The sequence below is a fragment of the Mustelus asterias genome, chromosome 12 (assembly GCF_964213995.1).
Source record: "Mustelus asterias chromosome 12, sMusAst1.hap1.1, whole genome shotgun sequence".
Taxonomy (NCBI): domain Eukaryota; kingdom Metazoa; phylum Chordata; class Chondrichthyes; order Carcharhiniformes; family Triakidae; genus Mustelus; species Mustelus asterias.
Genome location: NC_135812.1, coordinates 103,009,930 through 103,035,885, shown reverse-complemented (window position 1 = coordinate 103,035,885; position 25,956 = coordinate 103,009,930). Strand labels below are relative to the sequence as shown.

Below are 25,956 nucleotides of genomic sequence, written 5' to 3'. Positions count from 1 at the left end.
TTGGGGACCCAGGACTTTTGCATCCTGGGACATTACCTCCTTCTTAATGCTCTCCCACACCCTTGCCAAATTAGCTCCCAATGCATACATTAACAAGCATTTTCAGGACAAACTCTCTAAGAGAAAAAAGTATATTTCCTAATAAAAATCCGGTCCTCATTCCAGGAGGACATCAGTTACCACACTAAAACTGAATAAGTTACGCCTTTAACGAGAGTTGAATTTGCTGGGAGGGGCCTGTGAGCGTGACGGGTAAGATGGCCGCTCCTTTGCCAATATGGCCGACGCGGCACTTTTTAAACAAAAATGGGTTCCGAATGGCTACGCATGGGCGCTCGGTTCCGATGGCATCCAGGAAATGATGTCATTGGAGTCGCGAGGCCGGTTGGTATTGGCGCGAACTGCACGAAAGCGGACGGTTTAACGGTCAGTGGCAAGGTAGCGCGGCGCGTGGGGGCTGTGTGTGAGGTAGAGTTCCTCTCAACTACATTCAGGGCTCTTAATGCTTTGGACACCGAGCGTTGAGCATGGTATTTAGTTTGTCCGTTAGGTTCTCTGTTGCCAAGAGTTACAGGGAAATGAAATATATAATTGGGTCTCCTGCCGAAAAGCGAGCGGTAGTGAGGGTAAAGTGGTTAGCACTGCTGCATCACATCACCAGGGCCCCGGGTTCAATTCCCGGCTTGGGTCACTGTCGGTGTCTGTGTGGGTTTCCTCTGGGTGCTCCGGTTTCCTCCCACAGTCCGAAAGACGTGCTGGTTCGGGTGCATTGTCTGTGCTAAATTCTCCCTCACTGAACCCGAACAGGCGCCGGAGTGTGGCGACTAGAAATTTTCATTGCAGTGTTAGTGTCAGCTTACTTGCGACAGTATTAAATAAACTTTAAACAAGGAGGGGATGGGGGTGGTGAAAAGGGATGGTCTGGAGGGAAGGTGAGACAAATGGGGAGGTGTATGGTGGGTAGTGGTGACTGAGGGGAGTTGGGTAGGTAGGGGGAAAGTAAAGGGGGGTGGAGCACTGAGTGGCTTTTAAATGCCTGTTCTAAAGAGAGAAAATCTGCTACAGGTCCTGTTCCTCATGGTTGCCATGCATTTTAAAAAAAAATTCTGGCTTCAATCTGAGTCACCCAAAATAAATGGATGCAGAGCTTCTCTCCATTGAGTCCTGCAAATACTGACAACACCGGCAGCTATCATGTACCTGACCTTAATGGTTATAAAAACAGATGCTTAAAATCAGCAGCTCTGGCAGCATCTGTGTAGAGAGAGAGTTAATATGAATGATCTTGCTACAAAACTGAAGAAAGGTAGAAACGTACATAATTATATAGTTTTTTTTGGGGGGGTGGTGGTGGAGGAGGTGTGGCAGAATTGAATAGAACAGAACATCCGGGACCGGATGGGATGTACCCCAGGTTACTGTGGGAGGCGAGGGAGGAGATTGCGGAGCCTTTGGCGATGATCTTTGCATCGTCGATGGAGACGGGAGAGGTTCTGGAGGATTGGAGGATTGTAGATGTGGTCCCTATATTCAAGAAAGGGAACAGGGACAGCCCGGGAAATTACCGACCGGTGAGTCTAACCTCAGTGGTTGGTAAGTTGATGGAGAGGATCCTGAGAGACAGGATTTATGATCATCTAGAGAAGTTTAGTATGATCAAAAGTAGTCAGCACGGCTTTGTCAAGGGCAGGTCGTGCCTTACGAGCCTGGTTGAGTTCTTTGAAAATGTGACCAAACACATTGACGAAGGAAGAGCGGTGGATGTGGTCTATATGGACTTCAGCAAGGCGTTCGATAAGGTCCCCCATGCAAGACTTCTTGAGAAAGTGAGAGGGCATGGGATCCAAGGGGCTGTTGCCTTGTGGATCCAGAACTGGCTTGCCTGCAGAAGGCAGAGAGTGGCTGTGGAGGAGTCTTTCTCTGCTTGGAGGTCAGTGACCAGTGGAGTGCCCCAGGGATCTGTTCTGGGACCCTTGCTGTTTGTCATTTTCATAAATGACCTGGATGAGGAAGTGGAGGGATGGGTTGGTAAGTTTGCTGACGACACCAAGGTAGGTGGTGTTGTGGATAGTTTGGAGGGATGTCAGAAGTTGCAGCGAGACATAGATAGAATGCAAGACTGGGCGGAGAAGTGGCAGATGGACTTCAACCCAGATAAGTGTGTGGTGATCCATTTTGGCAGATCCAATGGGATGAAGCAGCAGTATAATATGCAGGGTACCATTCTTAGCAGTGTAGAGGATCAGAAGGACCTTGGGGTCCGGGTCCATAGGACTCTTAAATCGGCCTCGCAGGTGGAGGATGCGGTCAAGAAGGCGTACGGCGTACTGGCCTTCATTAATCGAGGGATTGAGTTTAGGAGTCGGGAGATAATGCTGCAGCTTTATAGGACCCTGGTTAGACCCCACTTGGAGTACTGCGCGCAGTTCTGGTCACCTCATTACAGGAAAGATGTTGAAGCCATTGAAAGGGTGCAGAGGAGATTTACAAGGATGTTGCCTGGATTGGGGGGCATGCCTTATGAGGATAGGTTGAGGGAGCTTGGTCTCTTCTCCCTGGAGAGACGAAGGATGAGAGGTGACCTGATAGAGGTTTACAAGATGTTGAGAGGTCTGGATAGGGTAGACTCTCAGAGGCTATTTCCAAGGGCTGAAATGGTTGCTACGAGAGGACACAGGTTTAAGGTGCTGGGGGGTAGGTACAGAGGAGATGTCAGGGGTAAGTTTTTCACTCAGAGGGTGGTGGGTGAGTGGAATCGGCTGACGTCGGTGGTGGTGGAGGCAAACTCGTTGGGGTCTTTTAAGAGACTTCTGGATGAGTACATGGGATTTAATGGGATTGAGGGCTATAGATAGGCCTAGAGGTGGGGATGTGATCGGCGCAACTTGTGGGCCGAAGGGCCTGTTTGTGCTGTGGCTTTCTATGTTCTATGTAGAACAGACCAGGGCTAGGTCAGAGCAAAGGAGATGTGGGCAATTTTGTTCTGGACATAAGACAATGGTGTGTTAATGGTGCCAGTTTGGTTGATTTGTATGCCAGCCTAGATATCACTTGGGGAATCATAGCAAAAATTTCTTCCTTAGCTGATATTTACATCGATAATTTCAACATGGTTAATTAGGTGGCAGGAGTGGGAACCCAGGATCATTCCCCACCCACCCCCCTGCATCCAGACACAAGGTGCTCTTCATTGTGTTTACCTAATTCAGCACATAAATACAAATAAACTTTTGTGTAGTTTAGGAATTAAGTGAATTGGAGTCTCAAGTGGCGAATTTAACGTGGACAAAAGTGATGTGATTGATTAAAGGCAATATAAGGTGAATAATAATGAACTACAGGATACAAGAATGATGTCTGCAGCTATTGCTGGATAACTTGTTGAGACCACCATTAAAGAAGGCAAAGAAAATCTTGCAGAATGGAGCCCAGTAAATGCGCTTATATAAAATACGATAATATGGAATGATCAAATGGACAGGTAAGTGACAGATAGAATTTAGCCCTGAAAAGTGTGAGAGGTGATACAATTTGGAAGGAGTAATTTGACAAGGAAGTAAGGAATGATAGGAAACTAGGAAGTTCAGTGGAACAAAGGGACCTTGGCATGTTTGTCCATTGATCTCTGAAGGCAGAAGGGCATGTTAGTAGGGTGGTGAAAAAGACATATGGTTCACTTGCCTTTATCAATCAAGGCATCGATTACAAAAGTAGGGAAGTCATGATGGAGTTGTATAGAACTTTGGTGAGGCCACAGCTAGAGTACTGTGTGCAGTTCTGGTCGCCAAATTATCGGAAAGATGTGATTGCACTTGGTGGGGGGGGGGGTTGTGAGTTGTTTTCATTGGAGCAGAGAAGACTGAAGTCAACCTGATCGAGGTGTACAAGATTATGAGTGGATAAGGAACAGCTGTTCCCTTAGTTGAAGGGTCAGTCACAAGGGGACATGGGTTCAAGGTAAGGGGCAGGAGGTTTAGGGTAGATGTAAGGAAAAGCTTTTTTACCCAGAGGGTGGTTGCAGTCTGGAATGTGCTACCTGGGTGGGTGGTCGATGTAGATTGCCTCACATACTTTAAAAAGTATCAAGATGAGCACTTGGTACATCATAACATTCAGGGCTATTGGCCAAGTGCTGGCAGATGGGATTAGGTGGGAGTTCAGGTGTTTCTAATGTGTTCGTGTGGACTCGATGGGCCGAAGGGCCTCCTCTGCTCTGTATGATTCCATGACTCTATGACTTACGCAGCCCCAAATAGAGAAGAAAATAGTTAAAACTGATACTTGAGGTTAGGTATCCGAATTATGATAAGATTGGAGTCTGGGTGCATTTGTAATAAGGTACGAGGGAGATTGCATTAATGTTTTCAAAATTTCACTGGGGAATGAAATTTCTCAAAACTACCTTCTGGTTGGCCAGGGTAGGGTAAATGTAGGCTTGGCTCCTGAACATGTTGAATAGGGGTGTGTGCAGCTGCAGGGATGTCAGGCTAAGCAGACACAGATGACAATATACGGAAAAAAGGAGGAAATGTATTGAAATATTACCATGAAAACAAAAATCTATTTTCTGATAAAAGTATTACATGAATCAGGCTTTTAAAAAAAAAAACTTTTATCAGAACATTTGCCAGAAGATAACTTGAATACAATAAATACCCTATAAAATATAAAAGCCTGAAGTTGTGTTAATATTTTTACAGTACTGAACACAGGAACACTCAACCACCTACAGTGCAGAAAAAGGCCATTTGGCCCATCGAGTCTGCACCGATTCTTCGAAAGAGCATCCCACCCAAGCCCTCACCTCTGCCCTGTCCCTGTAACCTGCACATTTACTGTGAAAGTGTGAAAATAGATAAGTCCCCTGAGCCGGATGGGATTTATCCTAGGATTCTCTGGGAGGCTAGGGAGGAGATTGCAGAGCCTTTGGCTTTGATCTTTGTCATCATTGTCTACAAGAATAGTGCCAGAAGACTGGAGGATAGCAAATGTCCCCTTGTTCAAGAAGGGGAGTAGAGACAACCCTGGTAACTATAGACCAGTGAGCCTTACTTCTGTTGTGGGCAAAGGTTTGGAAAGGATTATAAGAGATAGGATTTATAATCATTTAGAAAGGAATAATTTGATTAGGGATAGAACATAGAAAACCTACAGCACAAACAGGCCCTTCGGCCCACAAGTTGTGCCGAACACATCCCTACCTTTTAGGCCTACCTATAACCCTGCATCCGATTAAGTCTCATGTACTCATCCAGGAGTCTCTTAAAAGACCCTATTGAGTTTGCCTCCACCACCACTGACAGCAGCCGATTCCACTCGCCCACCACCCTCTGTGTGAAAAACTTCCCCCTAACATTTCCCCTGAACCTACCCCCCAGCACCTTAAACCTGTGTCCTCTCGTAGCAGCTATTTCCACCTTGGGAAAAAGCCTCTGAGAGTCTACCCGATCTATGCCTCTCAACATCTTATATACCTCTATTAGGTCTCCTCTCATCCAACATCTCTCCAAGGAGAAAAGACTGAGCTCCCTCAGCCTATCCTCATAAGGCTTGCCACTCAATCCAGGCAACATCCTTGTAAATCTCCTCTGCACCCTTTCAATCTTTTCCACATCCTTCTTGTAATGAGGCGACCTGAGCACAGTACTCCAAGTGGGGTCTGACGAGGGTCTTATATAGCTGCATCATTATCCCCGGACTCCTAAACTCAATCCCTCGATTGATAAAGGCCAGCACACCATACGCCTTCTTAACCACCACCTCCACCTGCGGGGCCGATTTTAGAGTCCTATGGACCCGGACCCCAAGGTCCTTCTGATCCTCTACCGTACTAAGAGTCTTTCCCTTTATATAGTACTCTTTCATCCCATTCGACCTGCCAAAATGGACCACTATGCATTTATCTGGGTTGAAGTCCATCTGCCACTTCTCCGCCCAGTCTTGCAGCCTATCTATGTCCCTCTGTAACTTCTGACATCCCTCCAGACTATCCACAACCCCACCAACCTTCGTGTCGTCGGCAAACTTACCAACCCATCCCTCCACTTCCTCATCCAGGTCATTTATGAAAATGACAAACAGCAAGGGTCCCAGAACAGATCCCTGGGGCACACCACTGGTGACCGACCTCCAATTAGAAAAAGACCCATCTATACATACTCTCTGCCTCCTTTGGGCAAGCCAGTTCTGGATCCACAGGGCAGCAACCCCTTGGATCCCATGCCCTCTCACTTTTTCTAGAAGCCTTGCATGGGGGATCTTATCGATCGCCTTGCTAAAATCCATATAAACCACATCTACCGCTTTCCATTCGTCAATGTGTTTAGTCACATTTTCGAAGAACTCCACCAGGCTTGTAAGGCACGATCTGCCTTTGACAAAGCTATGTTGAGTATTCTTGAGCATACTAAACCTCTCTAAATGCTCATAAATCTTGTCCCTCAGGATCTTCTCCATCAGCTTACCAACCACTGAGGTTAGACTCACCGGTCGGTAATTTCCTGGGCTATCCCTATTCCCCTTGAAAATAGGAACCACATCCGCAATCCTCCAATCCTCTGGCACCTCTCCCATCTCCATCGACGACGCAAAGATCATCGCCAGAGGCTCTGCAAACTCTTCCCTCGTCTCCCACAGTAAACTGGGGTACATCCCATCCGGACCCGGAGACTTATCTATCTTGATGCCATTCAAAGATTCCAGCACAACCTCTTTGTTAAAGTCCACATACTCAATCTTTTCAGTCCACCGCAAGCCCACAGTACATGGTAAGCTATTGCAGAAAATACAGACGCATGGGATTGAGGGTGATTTAGCGGTTTGGATCAGAAATTGGCTAGCTGTAAGAAGACAGAGGGTGGTGGTTGATGGGAAATGTTCATCCTGGAGTTCAGTTACTAGTGGTGTACCGCAAGGATCTGTTTTGGGGCCACTGCTGTTTGTCATTTTTATAAATGACCTGGATGAGGGCATAGAAGGATGGGTTAGTAAATTTGCAGATGACACTAAAGTCAGTGGAGTTGTGGACAGTGCAGAAGGATGTTGCAGGTTACAGACGGACATAAATAAGCTGCAGAGCTGGGCTGAGAGGTGGCAAATGGAGTTTAATGCGGAAAAGTGTGAGGTGATTCACTTTGGAAGGAGTAACAGGAATACAGAGTACTGGGCTAATGGTAAGATACTTGGTAGTGTGGATGAAGAGAGAGATCTCGGTGTCCATGTGCATAGATCCCTGAAAGTTGGCACCCAGGTTGATAGGGTTGTTAAGAAGGCGTACGGTGCGTTAGCGTTTATTGGTAGAGGGATTGAGTTTCGGAGCCATGAGGTCATGTTGCAGCTATACAAAACTCTGGTGTGGCCACACTTGGAGTATTGCGTACAGTTCTGGTCGCCACATTATAGGAAGGATGTGGAAGCATTGGAAAGGGTGCAGAGGAGATTTACCAGTATGTTGCCTGGTGTGGTGGGAAGGTCTTATGAGGAAAGGCTGAGGAACTTGAGGCTGATTTCGTTAGAGAGAAGGTTAAGAGGTGACTTAATAGAGGCATATAAGATGATCAGAGGATTAGATAGGGTGGACAGTGAGAGCCTTTTTCCTCGGATGGTGATGGCTAGCACGAGGGGACATAGCTTTAAATTGAGGGGTGATAGATATAGGACAGATTGTCAGAAGTAGGTTCTTTACTCAGAGTAGTAAGGGCGTGGAATGCCCTGCCTGCAACAGTAGTGGACTCGCCAGCATTAAGGGCATTTAAATGGTCATTGGATAAACATATGGATGATATTGGAATAGTGTAGGTTAGATGGGCTTTAGATTGGTTTCACAGGTCGGTGCAACATTGAGGGCCGAAGGGCCTGTACTGCGCTGTAATGTTCTATGTAGTACTATATGGTAATATCAGCAGAGGGTTGATAGTTCTTGAGTTTTTATCTTGAACTGATCTGAATGATCTGATTATCATAACAATAAATGAGAACCTGTAGGTCTGAAATATCCTGACTCAAGTTGAACTTTCAAAAGGAAAAAAATGTTTTTTACTATGGATAAGCTTATTTTCTTTATATATTCTGTTTATTTTCCTATAGATACTTTGCGACATCAGTTTTGTTCCAAAATGACTTCAAATCACCCAGATAATTCTGCCTTTATGAATCCTCATAAATGAAACTCGCCATCATGGGATTGATGATGATGATGAAATTTCCTGTTCAGTCATTGCTGAAGAAATGGACAGTCTCCAATAAAGTCTTTGGCCTTTGCTTGGTGTCAAGAAAATACAATAAATCCACTGCCGATCTTCCTGGATTTACTGAAACACTCATTGAGCTTTGCCAGAGTAGGCATTTTATAACCGGAGATGTAATTACCAAAGATGCTCTTATCAATGGTTGGTACAATTATGGACATTTGGGAATGGAACTCCAGAAGAACTTGGCTAGTAAGTGGTGGGACTCAGTGGTATTATCTAGAGAGCAGGTATTTGGAGTGATGACACCTCATAAGTTGATGGGCTATCGGTGTTCAGACAATAGGCCATTGAGGCTGATGGAAACTGCAGCATTGCAAATGCTGTTAAGCAACAAGGACTTGACCAAGGAAGAAATTGTTGCTTTACTAAAAGACTCATTGGAAGAAAGCCCTATGCTACGTTTTAATCTCCTGCAAGGTACAATAGCAACATTATTGTTTAGTATTTTGTATTTTTAAAAAAAATTTTCTCATTCTTTGTTGTACCTCCCAAGATAGCTCATGACGAGCTGCAGAACCTTTTAATCAGAATAAATAATGTAATTAATTGAATTTTCCTTCAGTTATACTTCTATTTGTTCTAAGCCACCTACATCCTGTTTTAAAAAGAAAAACACTGTGGATGCTGGAATCTGAAACTAAATCAGAAAATACTGGAAAATCTCAGCAGGTCTGACATCATCTATGGAGAAAGAATAGAGCCAACGCTTTGAGTTTGGATGACCCTTTCTTGGATCTCAAACAGTCATCCAGACACAAAACATTGACTTTATTCTCATTCCACAAATGCTGTCAGACGTGCTGAGATTTTCCATCTTTTTCTGTTTTTGTTACATCTTTCTTGTCTTTATTTGTTGTCTCCGGAGCTATGGGGCCTCATCTAGCACATAGGTAGTCCTACTAATGCTAAATGTTACAGCACTGTGCACTGATGTAGTAATTGCAATAAACAGTACTAACTTTTATGCAAGATAATGGGAGTCTTGCAGCACCTGTGTCTAAAGCTGTGAAGATGAAATATGAGTTGGAATCACTGGGTTATTTCTCCAGATTTTCTGAAGCTTGCATCTTTTCAAAACCTTTATGCAAGCTTTCAAAACATTTCTCTCTTCTGATTTTTGACTTTCAAAGGCACAATCCTTTATGCATTTGAATTCACAAATGCAAACTCCTAATCCATTTATTCTGTTGTTTGAATAATTGACGTTCCATTCAGTCACAAGCAATCAACGAGTCAGCTTTTTTATCTGTTCATGGGAGGTGAGCATCACTGGAAAAGCCAACATTTGTTCTCTATCCCTAATTGTCCTTGAGAAGGTGGTGGTCAACTTAAACTGCTGCAGTCCATGTGCTGTAAGTACACCCAAGTTGCTGGTAAGAAGGGAGTTCCAAATGTTTGACCCAGTGACATTGAAGGAATGGTGATATAATTCTGAGTTTGACAAGGTGCTGCACCAAAGACTGCTACATAAGATAAAGGTGCATGTATTTGGAATTAAAGGTTATGGTGAGCGGGCGGGTAATGTATTAGCATGGATAGAGGATTGGTTAACTAACAGAAAGCAAAGAATGGGGGTAAATGGGTGTTTTTCTGGTTGGCGATCAGTGACTAGTGGTGTGCCTCAGGAATCCGTGTTGGGACCGCAATTGTTTACGATTTGCATAGATGATTTGGAGTTGGGGACCAAGTGTAGTGTGTCAAAATTCACGGATGACACTAAGATGAGTGGCAGAGCAAAGTGTGCAGAGGATGCTGAAAGTCTGCAGAGGGATATAGATAGTCTAAGTGAATGGGTGAGGGCCTGGCAGATGGAGTACAATGTTGGTAAATGTGAGGTCATCCATTTTGGAAGGAATAACAGCAAAATGGACTATTATTTAAATGGTAAAAAATTGCAGCATCCTGCTGTGCAGAGGGACCTGGGTGTCCTTGTGCAGAAATCTCAAGGAGTTGGGTTTGCAGGTGCAGCAGGTAATTAAGAAGGCAAATGGAATTTTGTCCTTCATTGCTAGAGGGATGGAATTTAAAAACAGCGAGGTTATGTTGCAGCTGTATAAGGTGCTGGTGAGGCTACACCTGGAGTACTGTGTACAGTTTTGGTCTCCTTACTTGAGAAAGGATATACTGGCACTGGAGGGGTGCAGAGGAGATTCACTAGGTTGATTCTGGAGTTGAGAGGGTTGGCTTATGAGGAGAGACTGAGGAGACTGGGACTAATTGGAATTCGGAAGAATGAGGGGAGATCTTATAGAAACATATAAGATTATGAATGGAATAGATAAGATAGAAGCAGGGAAATTGTTTCCAGTGGCGGGTGAAACTAGAACCAGAGGGCATAGCCTCAAAATAAGGGGAAGCAGATTTAGGACTGAGTTGAGGAGGAACTTCTTCACACAAAGGGTTGTGAATCTGTGGAATTCCCTGCCCAGTGAAGCAATTGAGGCTACCTCATTGAATGTTTTTAAGGCAAGGATATATAAATTTTTGAACAGTAAAGGAATTAAAGGTTATGGTGAGCGGGCGGGTAAGTGGAGCTGAGTCCACAAAAAGATCAGCCATGATCTGATTGAATGGCGGAGCAGGCTCGAAGGGCCAGATGGCCTACTCCTGCTCCTAGTTCTTATGTTCTTATGAGTCAGGATGGTCTGGGGCTTGGAGGGAAACTTGCAGGTGGTGGTGTTCGCATGTGCCTCCCATCCTTATCCTTCTAGGTGGTAGAGGTCACCAGTTTAGAAAATGGTGTTGAAGGAGACTTGGTGAGTTGTTGCAGTGGATCCTGTATGTAGAGTCATAGTTGTGCAATGCAGATAAGGCCCTTCGGCCCATCGAGTCTGCAACGACGATAACTATCACTAAAGTTGCATTGATTCCATTTTCCAGCATTTGTCCCATATCCTTGAATATTGTGATGTTCCAAGTACTCATCCAAATACTTTTTAAAGGTTGTAAGGTTTCCAGCCTCCACTACCTTCCCAGGCAGTGCATTCCAGATTCCCACCATCCTCTGAGTGAAAAAATGTTTTCTCAAACCCCCTCTGCATCATCTGCTCCTCACCCCAAAACTATGCTCCATCGTAATTGATCCCTCAGCCAAGAGGAACAGCTGCTTCCCTTTCACCCTATCCATACCCCTCATAACCTAATAGACTGCAGTCATGTCCCCCTTAGCCTTCTCTGTTCTAAAGAAAACCATCCAAGCCTATCCAGTCTCTCCTTGTAGCTCAAATGCTCCATCCCAGACAATATCTTGGTGAATCTCCTCTGTACCCCCTCTAGTGCAATCACATCCTTCTTATTGTGAAGTGACCAGAACTGCATACAGTACACTTCAGCTGTGGTCTAACCAACATTCTGTACAGCTCCAACATTACCCCCTTGCCCTTATACTCTGATATGACTGATTAAAAACAAGTGTCCCACATGCCTTTGTTATAGTTCAGGTCATGATGTGGAGATGTCGGCGTTGGACTGGGGTAGGCACAATAAGAAGTCTCACAACACCAGGTTGAAGTCCAACAGGTTCATTTGGTAGCATGAACTTTTGGAGCACTGCCCTTCATCAGGTGATATAAACCTGTTGGACTTTAACCTGGTGTTGTGAGACTTCTTACTATGGTTCAGGTCAGAAACTCCAAAGTGTTTTATGGAGCCCACCTGGATTGTAAGTTTTGCCTCTTGAATTTGGCTAGGATAAGTATGATATGTTTCACTTCAAGTATGATTCAAATGACCCACTAGGGAGCTTTTATCAAACAAAGTTTAAGAATATAGTTAACATGTATAGTAAGAAAATTAGCAAGAACTTTTATCAATTACAAACAAGAAACAGAACAACCACTATAATGTATAACCCTTAACAAATATATCTAACCTGTTCCAATCATACCAATCCCATTGACAAAAGATCCTTTACACAGGTGTGACACAGCAAAGACTAATGCTCACGTAATACTGGGCTTGGTCCCTTGGATGAAGTTTGCAGTTCTCTGGATAGACTCAGAACAGCTTCCCAAAACACCAGGAACTCTAGGCAAGCCACCAACAGCAAGTTCCCCCTCCAGAAAGGCATGACCTTGCTTTCAGATGACCAGCAGAATTTCCAAAACTAGGGAGAGACGGACTTCTTTTCAGCTTGATGCTCCTTCTAAAACTCAAACTGTAGCTCCAAACAGAAAGTGAAAAAACTCCTATCGCCTGACCTGCCAACCAGTTTTTTCCTCCTAACAATGCAGAGTCATAAACATCTGAGTAAAAATAAACTAAGCCCCTTTTAAGCATCAATAAAAGGGCATCTCCAGTCAAACCGGTGCCATAATGACATCAGCTAAGGCTGTGAGCTGAGAAACACTGACTGAGAGAGCTGCAGAGATCATGATTTTTAAAAAATCTCTTGAAGGTATACTAACGTTGCACCTTAACTATCCTATTCACCTGCTTTGCCACCTTCAGAGATCTGTGAATAACTACCCCAAGATTCATCTGTTCTTCTGAGCTTCCTACTGTCTTGCCATTCATTAAATACTCCCTTGTCTTATTACTACTTCTTTGAGTGCATCACCTCACACTTATTGGGGCTAAATACCATCTGCCACTGCTCTACCCATCCGACCAACCAATCTATATTTTCCTGTAACCTACGACCTTCACTAACCACCCTGCCAATCTTGGTGTCACCGCCCCCCCACATTCCCATCTATATCATTTATGTATATAACAAACAATAAGGGTCCCAGCACGAAACCTTGTGGCACACCACTGGGCATTGGCCTCCGATCACTAAAACAGCCTGCTATCACCACTTTGTGTCCTACTACTAAGCCAGTTTTGGATCCATCTTGCCAAGTTTCCCTGAATTCCATGTGCTTCAACTTTCTCAATCAGTCTCCCATGTGAGATCTTGTGAATTGCTTTGCTAAAATCCATATGAACTATATCAACTGCACTTCCCTCATTCACATACTAGATCACATTTTCAAAAAATTCTGTCAAATTTGTTAGGCAAGACCTTTCTTTGACAAAGCCATGCTGACTATCCCTAATTAACTCATGCCTTTCCAAGTGGAGATTAATTCTCTCCTTCAGAATTTTCTCCAAGAGTCTTCCTACCACTTACGTGAGACCCACCAGTCTGTAATTTCCTGGTTTATCGCTACCACCCTTCTTGAAAAGTGGAATCACATTAGCCATTCTCTCATCCTCTTGCACTTCCCCTGTATAAGAAGTCTCACAACACCAGGTTAAAGTCCAACAGGTTTATTTGGTAGCACAAGCCACTAGCTTTCGGAGCGCTGCCCCTTCATCTGGTGAGTGGGAGTTCTGCCAGAATCCAACAGAGCCTTCATAGAACCATAAAAAATTACAGCTCAGAAACAGGCCTTTTGGCCCTTGTCTGTGCCGAACCATTTTTTTTCAATACCACTTTATTTCTGATGTCAAACTGTGCAAGTTCCTCATAGTCCCTTTTCCTGAATTCTGTACCTATACGTTTTCCTTTTCCTGAGGGAAGACCGATGGGAAGTATTCATTTAACACCCTTCCAATGTCCTGCGACTTCATACACAGATTGCCCCCTTGGTCTCTAATGGGCCCTACTCTTATCTTGGTTAACCTCTTTCCCTTAATGTATTTATAGAATATTTTAGGATTCTCCCTAATCTTGTTCATAAGTCCTTATTCATACCCCTTTTTGCTCTTTTAATTACTTAAGTATATACATTATTGCCACTTTGTGCCAGTGGTTGAAAGAGTGAATGGTTAAGGTGGTGGATGAGTTGCTGATCAAAGGCTGTTTTGTCTTTGAGCTTCCTGAGTGTTGAAGCTGCACTCATGCAGGCAAGTGGAGAATTTCCCTTTGCATTCCTGACTTGCAGATGGTGGACAGGCTTTGAGTAGTCACAAGGTGTGTTGCCCTCTGTAGAATTCCCAGCCTCTGACCTGCTCTTGTAGCCACAGTATTTCTAAAAACATAAAAGATGGCAGAAGGACATACGCCTCTTGAATCCTGATCTGATTTTTATGTCCCTCGACTTTCTTGCCTGTTCCCTATTAACTGTTGACTTCCTTGCAATTCAGCCTTGAATATATTTAAAGACTCAGCCTCCAGAAGCTCACTGGGGCAGCCAATTCCAAAGATTTGCAACCGTCTGAGAGAAGAAATTCCTCCTGACCTCCATCTTAAATGGGTGTCCCTTATTTTAAAGCTATGCCACCTAGTTCTAGATTCCCTCACCAGGGAAAAGGCGCACTCAGCATTTATCTGAGCCTGTGTGGCACAGTGACCCAGGCTCAATTCCGGCCTTGGTTGACTGCTCGTGTGAAGTTTGAATGTTCTCCTTGTGTCTGCGTGGGTTTCCTCTGGGTGCTCTGGTTTCTTCCCACAGTCCAAAAATGTGCAGGTTAGGTGGATTGACCATGCTAAATTGCCTTTTAGTGTCCAAGTATGTGTGGGTTACGGGGATTAGCAGGATACATGTGGGGTTGTGGGGATAGGGCAGGTGGCGGGCCTGGATAAGATGCTCTGTCAGAGTCGATGCAGACTTGATGGGCTGAATGGCACTGTAGGGATTCTCTGATTCAATGAAGCACCTTCGTTCTTTTTAACTTTGATAGTTATAAGCCCAACTTTTCCTCATAAGACAACCTTTCATCCCAGGAATCATACCAGTGTATCTTCTCTGAACCGCTTCCGCTATTTCTATTTGAATAAGGAGGCCATAATTTCTTTGCAGTAGCTATGGTTTCACCAATGCTCTGTACAGTTGTAGCATGACTTATCCATTTTTGTACTCCATCCCTAGCAACAGAAACCAGCATTCAATTTGTCTTCCTAATTACCTGCTGAACCCACAGTCTAACTTTTTGCATTCTTTGTATGAGGACACCTAGATCCCTCTGTACCACAGCTTTCTATGATCGCTTTGATTTTCTATCCTTCCTACCAAAGTAACTTCACATTTTGCCACATTATTATAGGGCGGCACGGTAGCACAGTGGTTAGCACTGCTGCTTCACAGCTCCAGGGTCCTGGGTTTGATTCCCGGCTCGGGTCACTGTCTGTGTGGAGTTTGCACATTCTCATCGTGTCTGCGTGGGTTTCCTCCGGGTGCTCCGGTTTCCTCCCACAGTCCAAAGATGTGCGGGTTAGGTTGATTGGCCAGGTTAAAAATTGCCCCTTAGAGTCCTGAGATGCATAGGTTAGAGGGATTAGCGGGTAAAATATGTGGGGGTAGGGCCTGGGTGGGATTGTGGTCGGTGCAGACTCGATGGGCCGAATGGCCTCCTTCTGCACTGTAGGGTTTCTATGATTTCTATGATTATCCATTTGCCAATTTGGTAAAGAAAGGGGGGCTAAAATAGGGGAGGGAAAGAAAAATAAAGTCAATAAAGAAATAAAAGGTAGAGAACAGTTAAAAATGAAATGAAAATTTATTTTTCTTCCTCCCCACTCTTTCCACCTATTTTATCCCCCCTTCCCTTACCTTTTCTCCCCCTTTATTTCCTCTTTCCTTTTTTTTCAATTTTACCTCTCTCCCACCCATCTTCCCCCTTCCCCACACCTTCATCTATCACAGCTAACCCTCTGATTTCAGCTTCTCTGCCGTTTGGCCATTCACATCTTCCATTCTCTCTATGGACTGCCATTAGCAGCCTTTCCCCTTGTTTCTGTGGCTATGACTCATCTTTCATTCCCTCACCTGACAGTATAAATATCTCCCACTTTCTATGCCTTTTAGCTTTGACAAAGGGATCATCTGGACTCAAAACATCAGCTCTTTTCTCTCACAGATGCTGCCAGACCTGCTGGGATTGTCCAGCATTTTCTCTTCTAGTTTCAGATTCCAGCATCCGCAGTAATTTGCTTTTACCTATTTATATATTTGTATTTGTGCTGGCCCAGATAAGTTTCTGATCACTGGTAATCCTCATGGATGTTGATGGTTCAGAATTCAGCAATGGTTGTTGCCTTAGCACAGAAGTGGAGATGGCGAGATACTCTTGACGATGGCCATTGCGTGGCACTTTGTGGCATGAATATTACTGAATTCTTTGTGGCAGTATCTGCGGAGTTGTGAATGGTACTGAACATTGTAAAATCAACAAGTGAGCATGTCCTGACCTCATGACGGAAGAAAGGTCAATAATGAAATATCATAGAATTCCCACAGTGCAGAAGGAAACCATTCGGCCCATTGACCACAATCCCACCCAGGCCCTATTCCCGTAACCCCACATATTTACCCTGCTAATCCCCTGACACTATGGTCAATTTAGCATGGCTAATCAACCTAACCTGCACATCTATGGACTGTGCGAGGAAACTGGAGCACCTGGAGGAAATCCACGCAAACACGGGGAGAAATGTGCAAACTCTACACAGATAGTGACATGAGGCTGGAATTGAACCCGGGTCCCTGGCGCTGTGAGGCAGTGGTGCTAACCACTGTGCCGCCCAAGTAGCTGACGATGATTGGCCCTAAGACACTATCCTGAGGAACTCCCTCTGTGTTCTGGGGCTGTGATGATTGTTTTCAACTGAAATCATTTTCCTTGAAAGTTTCCAACCATGGGAGAGTTTCCTCCAATTTCCATTGATTAATTTTGCTAGACTCCTTGATGCCAAGGTCAATCACTCACATCTCATCTCTGAAATGCAGCTCTTTTTGCCCATGTTGAGATCAGACAAAAGTCTAGAACAGAGTCTCCCTGGCAGACCTAGTCTTGTCCACTTGGGGCATTTACATCTGGTACTCACCGTTTTAATTTATGAATGAAACGTCCAGCTGCTGCTACGCTGTTCAGCTCCCTTTTTTACCACGGTCTCATTGCTATAACCAAGGCAATAAACAAGATTAAAAATAGCCTTCCATGGGGTCACTTACAGGCTAGACGCATTGACACATTTATCCAGTGACCCTGGCAGGCCTGTTGTTCTTTTTTGCTTGGCACAGATAGTTAGCAACTATACAACTGTTTTTGTTTGTCTTATCGCTGACAGTTTTGTTTAATTTTCTCAGAATTGTAGTGCTAACCTTTTGGTTCCCAAATTCAACTGTGTGATTTAAAACAACATGGCTTTTTAAATCATTTTCACTGTACGCAACTCGTATCTGCTGTTTGCTTAATGAGAACTTGTCTATTATCTAATCAATTAATATTATGAAAATGTTGTGCTGAAATTAAGGAGCATCTGGAAGTTTCCCCAAGAATGTTTATTTTTATTTGATGAAGGGTCTACTAGACGTGAAACATTAGCCTTGTTCTCTTTCCACAGATGCTGTTACACCTGCTGAGGTTTTCCAGCATTTTCTGTTGTTGTTTCAGATTCCACCATCCACAGTAATTTACTTTTATATTTATTTTTATTTGATTTATTGTCTTGGTTATCGTACTTTGAAGGTGGATTCAAAGTGATGTGTGACAAAAGATTGTAATTGACTCCCTATGGTAGGTTTCATACTGAAGGAGGCATGTCTCTCTTTATTGAGACCATTTTGTTTCCTGAGTGGACATCACTAGAAGTTTGGATTCTTTACACTCCATTCTAAAACGATGCAAGACAATTCCCAAAAAATATATAATTGACCTGTTGGAGAAACAGAGGAAAACTTACCAACGTTCTGTGCGGGTAGGCTGTACTGGAATGCACTCCAGTAATGCCTGCCTGCAGTTGGCGGCAGTGTCCATTTCTCTTATCCATGCCTACAATGTTTGATCTGGGGTAAGTGAGTTGTATCTCAATGGAAGAAGAGTGTATGCATTTTATATAGGGCCATTCAGAGTTCTACAACATGGATTTCTCAGAATCCTGATTTGACCAATATTAAGAATGATATTAATTTGTGCGTACAAGGCAACTAGCTATCCTTCCTAAAATTTACTTTGTAAATAAATTTCCCACATAAACGTTGTAGATAAACCCATCTGTGAATTTTTAAAAAATGACAGTGCAGTAAAGAAATAATAGTCAATCTCTTCCCTTTGCTTCTTTAAAGTGTTTTGTGTAAGCAAGCGTTTAGTATATGGTGTGGAGATGCCGGCGTTGGACTGGGGTAAATGCAGTAAGAGTTTTAACAACACCAGGTTAAAGTCCAACAGGTTTATTTGGTAGCAAATGCCATTAGCTTTCGGAGCGCTGCTCCTTCATCAGATGGAGTGGAAATCTGCTCTCAAACAGGGCACAGAGACACAAAATCAAGTTACAGAATACTGATTAGAATGCGAATCTCTACAGCCAACCAGGTCTTAAAGATACAGACAATGTGAGTGGAGGGAGCATTAAGCACAGATTAAAGAGATGTGTATTGTCTCCAGACAGGACAGCCAGTGAGATTCTGCAAGTCCAGGAGGCAAGCTGTGGGGGTTACTGATAGTGTGACATAAACCCAACATCCTGGTTTAGGCCGTCCTCATGTGTGCGGAACTTGGCTATCAGTTTCTGCTCAGCGACTCTGCGCTTTCGTGAAGGCCGCCTTGGAGAACGCATACCCGAAGATCAGAGGCTGAATGCCCGTGACCGCTGAAGTGCTCCCCCACAGGAAGTGAACAGTCTTGCCTGGTGATTGTCGAGCGGTGTTCATTCATCCGTTGTCGTAGCGCCTGCATGGTTTCCCCAATGTACCATGCCTCGGGACATCCTTTCCTGCAGCGTATCAGGTAGACAATGTTGGCCGAGTTGCAAGAGTAGGTACCGTGTACCTGGTAGATGGTGTTCTCATGTGAGATGATGGCATCCGTGTCGATGATCCGCAAGTCTTGCAGAGGTTGCTGTGGCAGGGTTGTGTGGTGTCGTGGTCACTGTTCTCCTGAAGGCTGGGTAGTTTGCTGCAGACAATGCTCTGTTTGAGGTTGCGTGGTTGTTTGAAGGCAAGAAGTGGGGGTGTGGGGATGGCCTTGGCGAGATGTTCGTCTTCATCAATTACAGTTGAAGGCTCCGGAGGAGATGCCGTAGCTTCTCCGCTCCAGGGAAGTACTGGATGACGAAGGGTACTCTGTCCGCCGTGTCCCGTGTTTGTCTTCTGAGGAGGTTGGTGCGGTTTTTCGCTGTGGCGCGTCGGAACTGTTGATCGATGAGTCGAGCGCCATATCCTGTTCTTATGAGGGCATCTTTCAGCGTCTGGAGGTGTCTGTTGCGATCCTCCTCATCCGAGCAGATCCTGAGTATACGGAGGGCTTGTCCGTAGGGGATGGCTTCTTTAACTTGTTTAGGGTGGAAGCTGGAGAAGTGGAGCATCGTGAGGTTATCCGTGGGCTTGCGGTACAGTGAGGTGCTGAGATGACTGTCCTTAATGGAGATGCGTGTGTCCAAGAATGCAACCGATTCCGGAGAGTAGTCCATGGTGAGTCTGATGGTGGGATGGAACTTGTTGATGTCATCATATAGTTGTTTCAGTGATTGTTCACCATGAGTCCAAAGGAAGAAAATGTCATCGATGTATCTAGTGTATAGCATCGGTTGAAGGTCCTGTGTGGTGAAGAAGTCTTGTTCGAACCTGTGCATGAAGATGTTGGCATATTGAGGTGCGAATTTGGTCCCCATGGCTGTTCCGTGTGTCTGGATGAAGAACTGGTTGTTGAAGGTGAAGACATTGTGGTCCAACTGAACAACGAGGAACACGACAGACAGTTACCCACAGATCCGACCAAAGAACACACCCGTCAACTCAACACTCTGATCAAGACCTTTGATCCGGACCTTCAAAGCACCCTCCGTGCGCTCATCCCACGTACTCCCTGTGTTGGAGATCTCTACTGCCTCCCGAAGATACACAAGGCAAACACACCCGGCCGTCCATTCGTATCGGGCAATGGGACCCTGTGCGAGAACCTCTCCGGCTATGTCGAGGGCATCCTGAAACCCATTGTACAAAGAACCCCCAGCTTTTGTCACGACACTACGGACTTCCTACAGAAACTCAACGCACATGGAGCAGTTGAACCAGGAGCACTCCTTGTCACAATGGATGTCTCGGCACTCTACACCAGCATCCCCCACGATGATGGCATTGCCATTGAACACCGCTCGACAATCACCAGTACTCAACGCCGACAACTGCCAGTTTCCAGATGCAATTTTACAACTCATCCGCTTCATCCTGGACCACAATGTCTTCACCTTCAACAACCAGTTCTTCATCCAGACACACGGAACAGCCATGGGGACCAAATCTGCACCTCAGTATGCCAACATCTTCATGCACAGGTTCGAACAAGACTTCTTCACCGCACAGGACCTTCAACCGATGCTATACACTAGATACATCGATGACATTTTCTTCCTTTGGAGTCATGGTGAACAATCACTGAAACAACTATATGATGACATCATCAAGTTCCATCCCACCATCAGACACACCATGGACTACTCTCCGGAATCGGTTGCATTCTTGGACACACGCATCTCCATTAAGGACAGTCACCTCAGCACCTCACTGTACCGCAAGCCCACGGATAACCTCACGATGCTCCATTTCTCCAGCTTCCACCCTAAACACGTTAAAGAAGCCATCCCCTACGGACAAGCCCTCCGTATACACAGGATCTGCTCGGAAGAGGAGGATCGCAACAGACACCTCCAGACGCTGAAAGATGCCCTCATAAGAACAGGATATGGCGCTCGACTCATTGATCGACAGTTCCGACGCGCCACAGCGAAAAACCGCACTGACCTCCTCAGAAAATGGACACGGTGGACAGAGTACCCTTCGTCGTCCAGTACTTCCCCGGAGCGGAGAAGCTACGGCATCTCCTCCGGAGCCTTCAACATGTCATTGATGAAGACGAACATCTCGCCAAGGCCATCCCCACACCCCCACTTCTTGCCTTCAGACAACCGCACAACCTCAAACAGACCATTGTCCGCAGCAAACTACCCAGCCTTCAGGAGAACAGTGACCACGACACCACACAACCCTGCCACAGCAACCTCTGCAAGACTTGCCGGATCATCGACACGGATGCCATCATCTCGCGTGAGAACACCATCTACCAGGTACATGGTACCTACTCTTGCAACTCGGCCAATGTTGTCTACCTGATACGCTGCAGGAAAGGATGTCCCGAGGCATGGTACATTGGGGAAACCATGCAGACGCTACAACAACGGATGATTGAACACCGCTCGACAATCACCAGGCAAGACTGTTCTCGTCCTGTGGGGGAGCACTTCAGCGGTCACGGGCATTCAGCCTCTGATCTTCGGGTAAGCGTTCTCCAAGGCGGCCTTTACGACACACGACAGCGCAGAGTCGCTGAGCAGAAACTGATAGCCAAGTTCCGCACACATGAGGACGGCCTAAACCGGGATGTTGGGTTTATGTCACACTATCAGTAACCCCCACAGCTTGCCTCCTGGACTTGCAGAATCTCACTGGTTGTCCTGTCTGGAGACAATACACATCTCTTTAACCTGTGCTTAATGCTCCCTCCACTCACATTATCTGTATCTTTAAGACCTGGTTGGCTGTAGAGATTTGCATTCTAACCAGTATTCTGTAACTTGATTTTGTGTCTCTGTGCCCTGTTTGAGAGTAGATTTCTACTTCATCTGACAAAGGAGCAGCGCTCCGAAAGCTAATGGCATTTCCTACCAAATAAACCTGTTGGACTTTAACCTGGTGTTGTTAAAACTCTTACTTTAGTATATGGAACAGACTTTATTCGTGTGATAGAAATGATTAGTCTATAGTACGAACAAAGAACAAACAAAGAACAATACAGCACAGGAACAGGCCCCTCGGCCCTCCAAGCCCGCGCCGCTCCCCGGTCCAGGATTGAATCCTGAATCCAGGATCCCCACCCAATTTTCCAGCCTATCTACATACCAATATCCTATCCACCGAGCTGTCCCTCACAGCTACGATGCTTTGTTCATCACAACCTATTAACTCACCCCCACCCCCCCATTCCAGACCATGTGATCACCAGGGAGAGGCGAAAACCCAGAGTGAAAACCCCAGGGCCAATATGGGGAAAAAGAATCTGGGAAATTCCTCTCCGACCCCCTGAGGCGATCGAAACGAGTCCAGGAGATCACAATGGCCCTGATCGGAAAATGCTTCCCAACCCGAGTCATTTCCACTTCCACGAACACCATATGAATTCCCTGCCCCCGAGACAGGTTCCCAACTATCCGCAGTCTCGCTCTGTACTGGCACGAAAGGTTGTAATCTGATTTTTTTCTCATCTCCAACCACCTCACTTAGTCTTGCAAATTTATACTTCCTAAACATTGTTAGTTCGCTGCAAGGATCGTATTACGTGCGTAGACAGACCATCAGAATGATAACCCTAGAGGTACCTCAGAACTAAATGATTCTGTAACAATCACCCATGGTTTTTCATTGTAACCTGTGCCCCTTGCATTCCAGTTGATAAGCATCTGGAGAGTGGAATCATACCCATTGTTCATGTCCTCTTCTGTGTTTACAGCCACTCTGTTGTTTTACTGATTAATAAAGGCGAATTTAATTTGATTAACTTTCAACCCCCAACAAGAAGTAAGATTCATGAGTGTGGCCTGAATTTGAATCTAGATTCCAAAAGTGAAAGAATCTTTATTTTCTGCACTACAAAATAGTTTCCAATTATTTAATTTCATCCCAACTATGTACTCTGAATGTATTAGGATGTGAGAATTTCCTCAATGCTAAGCTCCAGATATTAGTTATGCTATTAGGAAGGAAATGGAAGGAGAAAGAATGAAAAATAATAAAAGACATATGCCTTACAGTACCAGCTGATGGCAGTAGTGAGGCATTTATCTCCATCCTCAGCGACATCAATATATTTATTTTCAAAATTTTGATATGGGACTGTGCATTCACATTACAAACTCATGGAGGATAGCGAATGTAGTCCCGTTGTTTAAGAAGGGTAGCAGGAATAACCCGGGAAATTATAGGCCGGTGAGCTTGACGTCCGTGGTAGGGAAGTTGTTGGAGAGGATTCTTAGAGACTGGATGTACGTGCATTTAGAACGGAACAATCTCATTAGTGACAGACAGCATGGTTTTGTAAGAGGGAGGTCGTGCCTTACAAATTTGGTGGAGTTTTTTGAGAAAGTGACTGAAAAGGTTGACGAAGGAAGGGCCGTGGATGTCGTCTATATGGATTTCAGTAAGGCATTTGACAAGGTCCCACATGGCAGGTTGGTTAAGAAGGTTAAGGCTCGTGGGATACAAGGAGAAGTGGCTAGATGGGTGGAGAACTGGCTTTGCCATAGGAGACAGAGGGTAGCGGTCGAAGGGTCTTTTTCCGGCTGGAGGTCTGTGACCAGTGGTGTTCCGCAGGGCTTTGTACTGGGACCTCTGCTATTTGTGATATATATAAATGATTTGGAAGAAAGTGTAACTGGTGTAATCAGCAAGTTTGCGGATGACACGAAGATAGCTGGACTTGCGGATAGCGATGAGCATTGTCGGGCAATACAGCAGGAAATAGATAGGCTGGAAAATTGGGCGGAGAGGTGGCAGATGGAATTTAATCCAGATAAATGCGAAGTGATGCATTTTGGAAGAAATAATGTAGGGAGGAGTTATACAATAAATGGCAGAGCCATCAAGAGTATAGAAACACAGAGGGACCTAGGTGTGCAAGTCCACAAATCCTTGAAGGTGGCAGCACAGGTGGGGAAGGTGGTGAAGAAGGCATATGGTATGCTTGCCTTTATAGGGCGGGGTATAGAGTATAAAAGCTGGAGTCTGATGATGCAGCTGTATAGACCGCTGGTTAGGCCACATTTGGAGTACTGCGTCCAGTTCTGGTCGCCGCACTACCAGTAGGACGTGGAGGCGTTGGAGAGAGTGCAGAGAAGGTTTACCAGGATGTTGCCTGGTATGGAGGGTCTTAGCTATGAGGAGAGATTGGGTAGACTGGGGTTGTTCTCCCTGGAAAGACAGAGAATGAGGAGAGATCTAATAGAGGTGTACAAGATTATGAAGGGGATAGATAGAGTGAACAGTGGGAAGCTTTTTCCCAGATCAGAAGTGACGATCACGAGGGGTCATGGGCTCAAGGTGAGAGGGGCGAAGTATAACTCAGATATTAGAGGGACGTTTTTTACACAGAGGGTGGTGGGGGCCTGGAATGCGCTGCCAAGTAGGGTGGTGGAGGCAGACACGCTGACATCGTTTAAGACTTACCTGGACAGTCACATGAGCAGCCTGGGAATGGAGGGATACAAACGATTGGTCTAGTTGGACCAAGGAGCGGCACAGGCTTAGAGGGCCGAAGGGCCTGTTTCCTGTGCTGTACGGTTCTTTGTTCATTTTTTAATTTTGAGAAACAATTTTGAGCAAAGAGTAGAATAGAAAATTAGATAAATCAGGAAGTCAAGATAATGGGATGATTAATCTTCAGAAAATCTGAAAGTTAAGGGAAGATGAGTTTAGGAGATGTGCTGAATCTTTAACACCATGAGAATGAGGGAGAAAGTTGAGCTTGCCTCTGTCTAAGGTAAAGTCACCACTTTATTTTTGTATGGGATATAAATGTCGCTTGCAAAGCCAACATTTGTGATCCATTCCTAACTGCCCTTCAGAAGGTGGTGTGAGCTGCGCCTTGCCATTGCAGTCCATCTGTTGCAAGTATACTCACCATGCTGTTGGAGGGAGTTCCAAGATTTGTCCTGACAACAGTGAAGGATTGGCAATGTAGTCCCCAGTCAGGGTGATGTGTGCCTTGGAGGAGTATTGGCAGGTGAAGGTTCTCGTGCATCTGTTGCCTTGTCTTTTTAGATGGTAGAGGTCACCAGTTTGGAAGATGCTGTAGAAAGAGTCTTGGTGAATTGCTTCAGTGTTTCTTGTACATTGGTACACACTGCTGCCAATGTGCATTGGTGGTGGAGGGAATAAATGTTTACAGTGATGGCAGGGGGCAGGATTTTCCGGCAGCGTCGCCCCTTGACTGGAAAATTCTGCCCGAGGTCAACGGACCTGTGCATGGTCCATGTCCTCCTTCCATCGCACTCCTCCCTTGAACCTTTGTAGATGGTGAAGAGACGTTGGGATGACATAATGTTGTTAGGGACCAGACCAGAAACTCCTAGGTATTGTATGCAGTTAGCCTAGACCCCAACTTTTGCATTTGATTTTGGCATTAGGATGAACATAAGGTGTTTTGCTTCAGGTATAATGCAATTGACTCACTAGGAAGCTTTTTATCAAATCAAACTTTATTTAAGAACACAGTTAGAGTATAACACACAGAATTAGCATAACTTTTACCAATTAAAATACTTAAACATGACAACATATAATCCTTGACAGCTAGCTAACTCTATTGTTTCAGTTTAAAGCAACATCCCCATAGATGTACACCCTTCTTCAGAATTAATTAGCACAAAAAGCAAGTATGCTTACGTGGTGCTAGCTTTCTAGTCTATTAACATTAATGTACAGAGATCCAGACAGTTTCCAGGGAAGAATATATCCTCAAAATGGCAGAACTTCAGAGAAGTAACCCTCATCTCTTGCAGTTCCCAGTCTCCAGAGTTTAGAGAGAAGACGAGAGGCACTGCGCTCTCTCAACTCAAAAGCAGCATCCAAGCTTGAATATTCTGTGTAAGCCTAACTTCACCCGTCACATAACCATACCTGTCAATAATCCCAATCAAGCCCCAGTCTGCAAAATTCCAGGGGGAGACCAAGAATTAGTTCAGATTGAAACAAACATTCTAGCAGTTAGAAGCAATTAAGTTACTGCAGCAATA

General features: G+C 44.9%; 1 protein-coding gene across 6 annotated transcripts in view; it reads left to right on the top strand.

Annotated features, from left to right (window-relative positions):
- Nucleotides 1–239: 239 nt before the first annotated feature.
- Nucleotides 240–25,956, top strand: part of polg2 (polymerase (DNA directed), gamma 2, accessory subunit) — a 69,781-nt gene continuing 44,064 nt past the window's right edge. For 3 of the 6 annotated variants that reach the window (XM_078225772.1, XM_078225774.1, XM_078225775.1), the window contains exons 1-2: nucleotides 240–426; nucleotides 8,086–8,666. In XM_078225772.1, the coding sequence (XP_078081898.1) occupies nucleotides 8,162–8,666 (505 nt within the window). In that variant the 5' untranslated portion in view covers nucleotides 240–426; nucleotides 8,086–8,161. Of the gene's footprint in view, nucleotides 427–6,701; nucleotides 6,768–8,085; nucleotides 8,667–25,956 lie in introns of those variants that run through there. The other 3 variants (XM_078225773.1, XM_078225771.1, XM_078225770.1) reach the window with 3 other exon arrangements.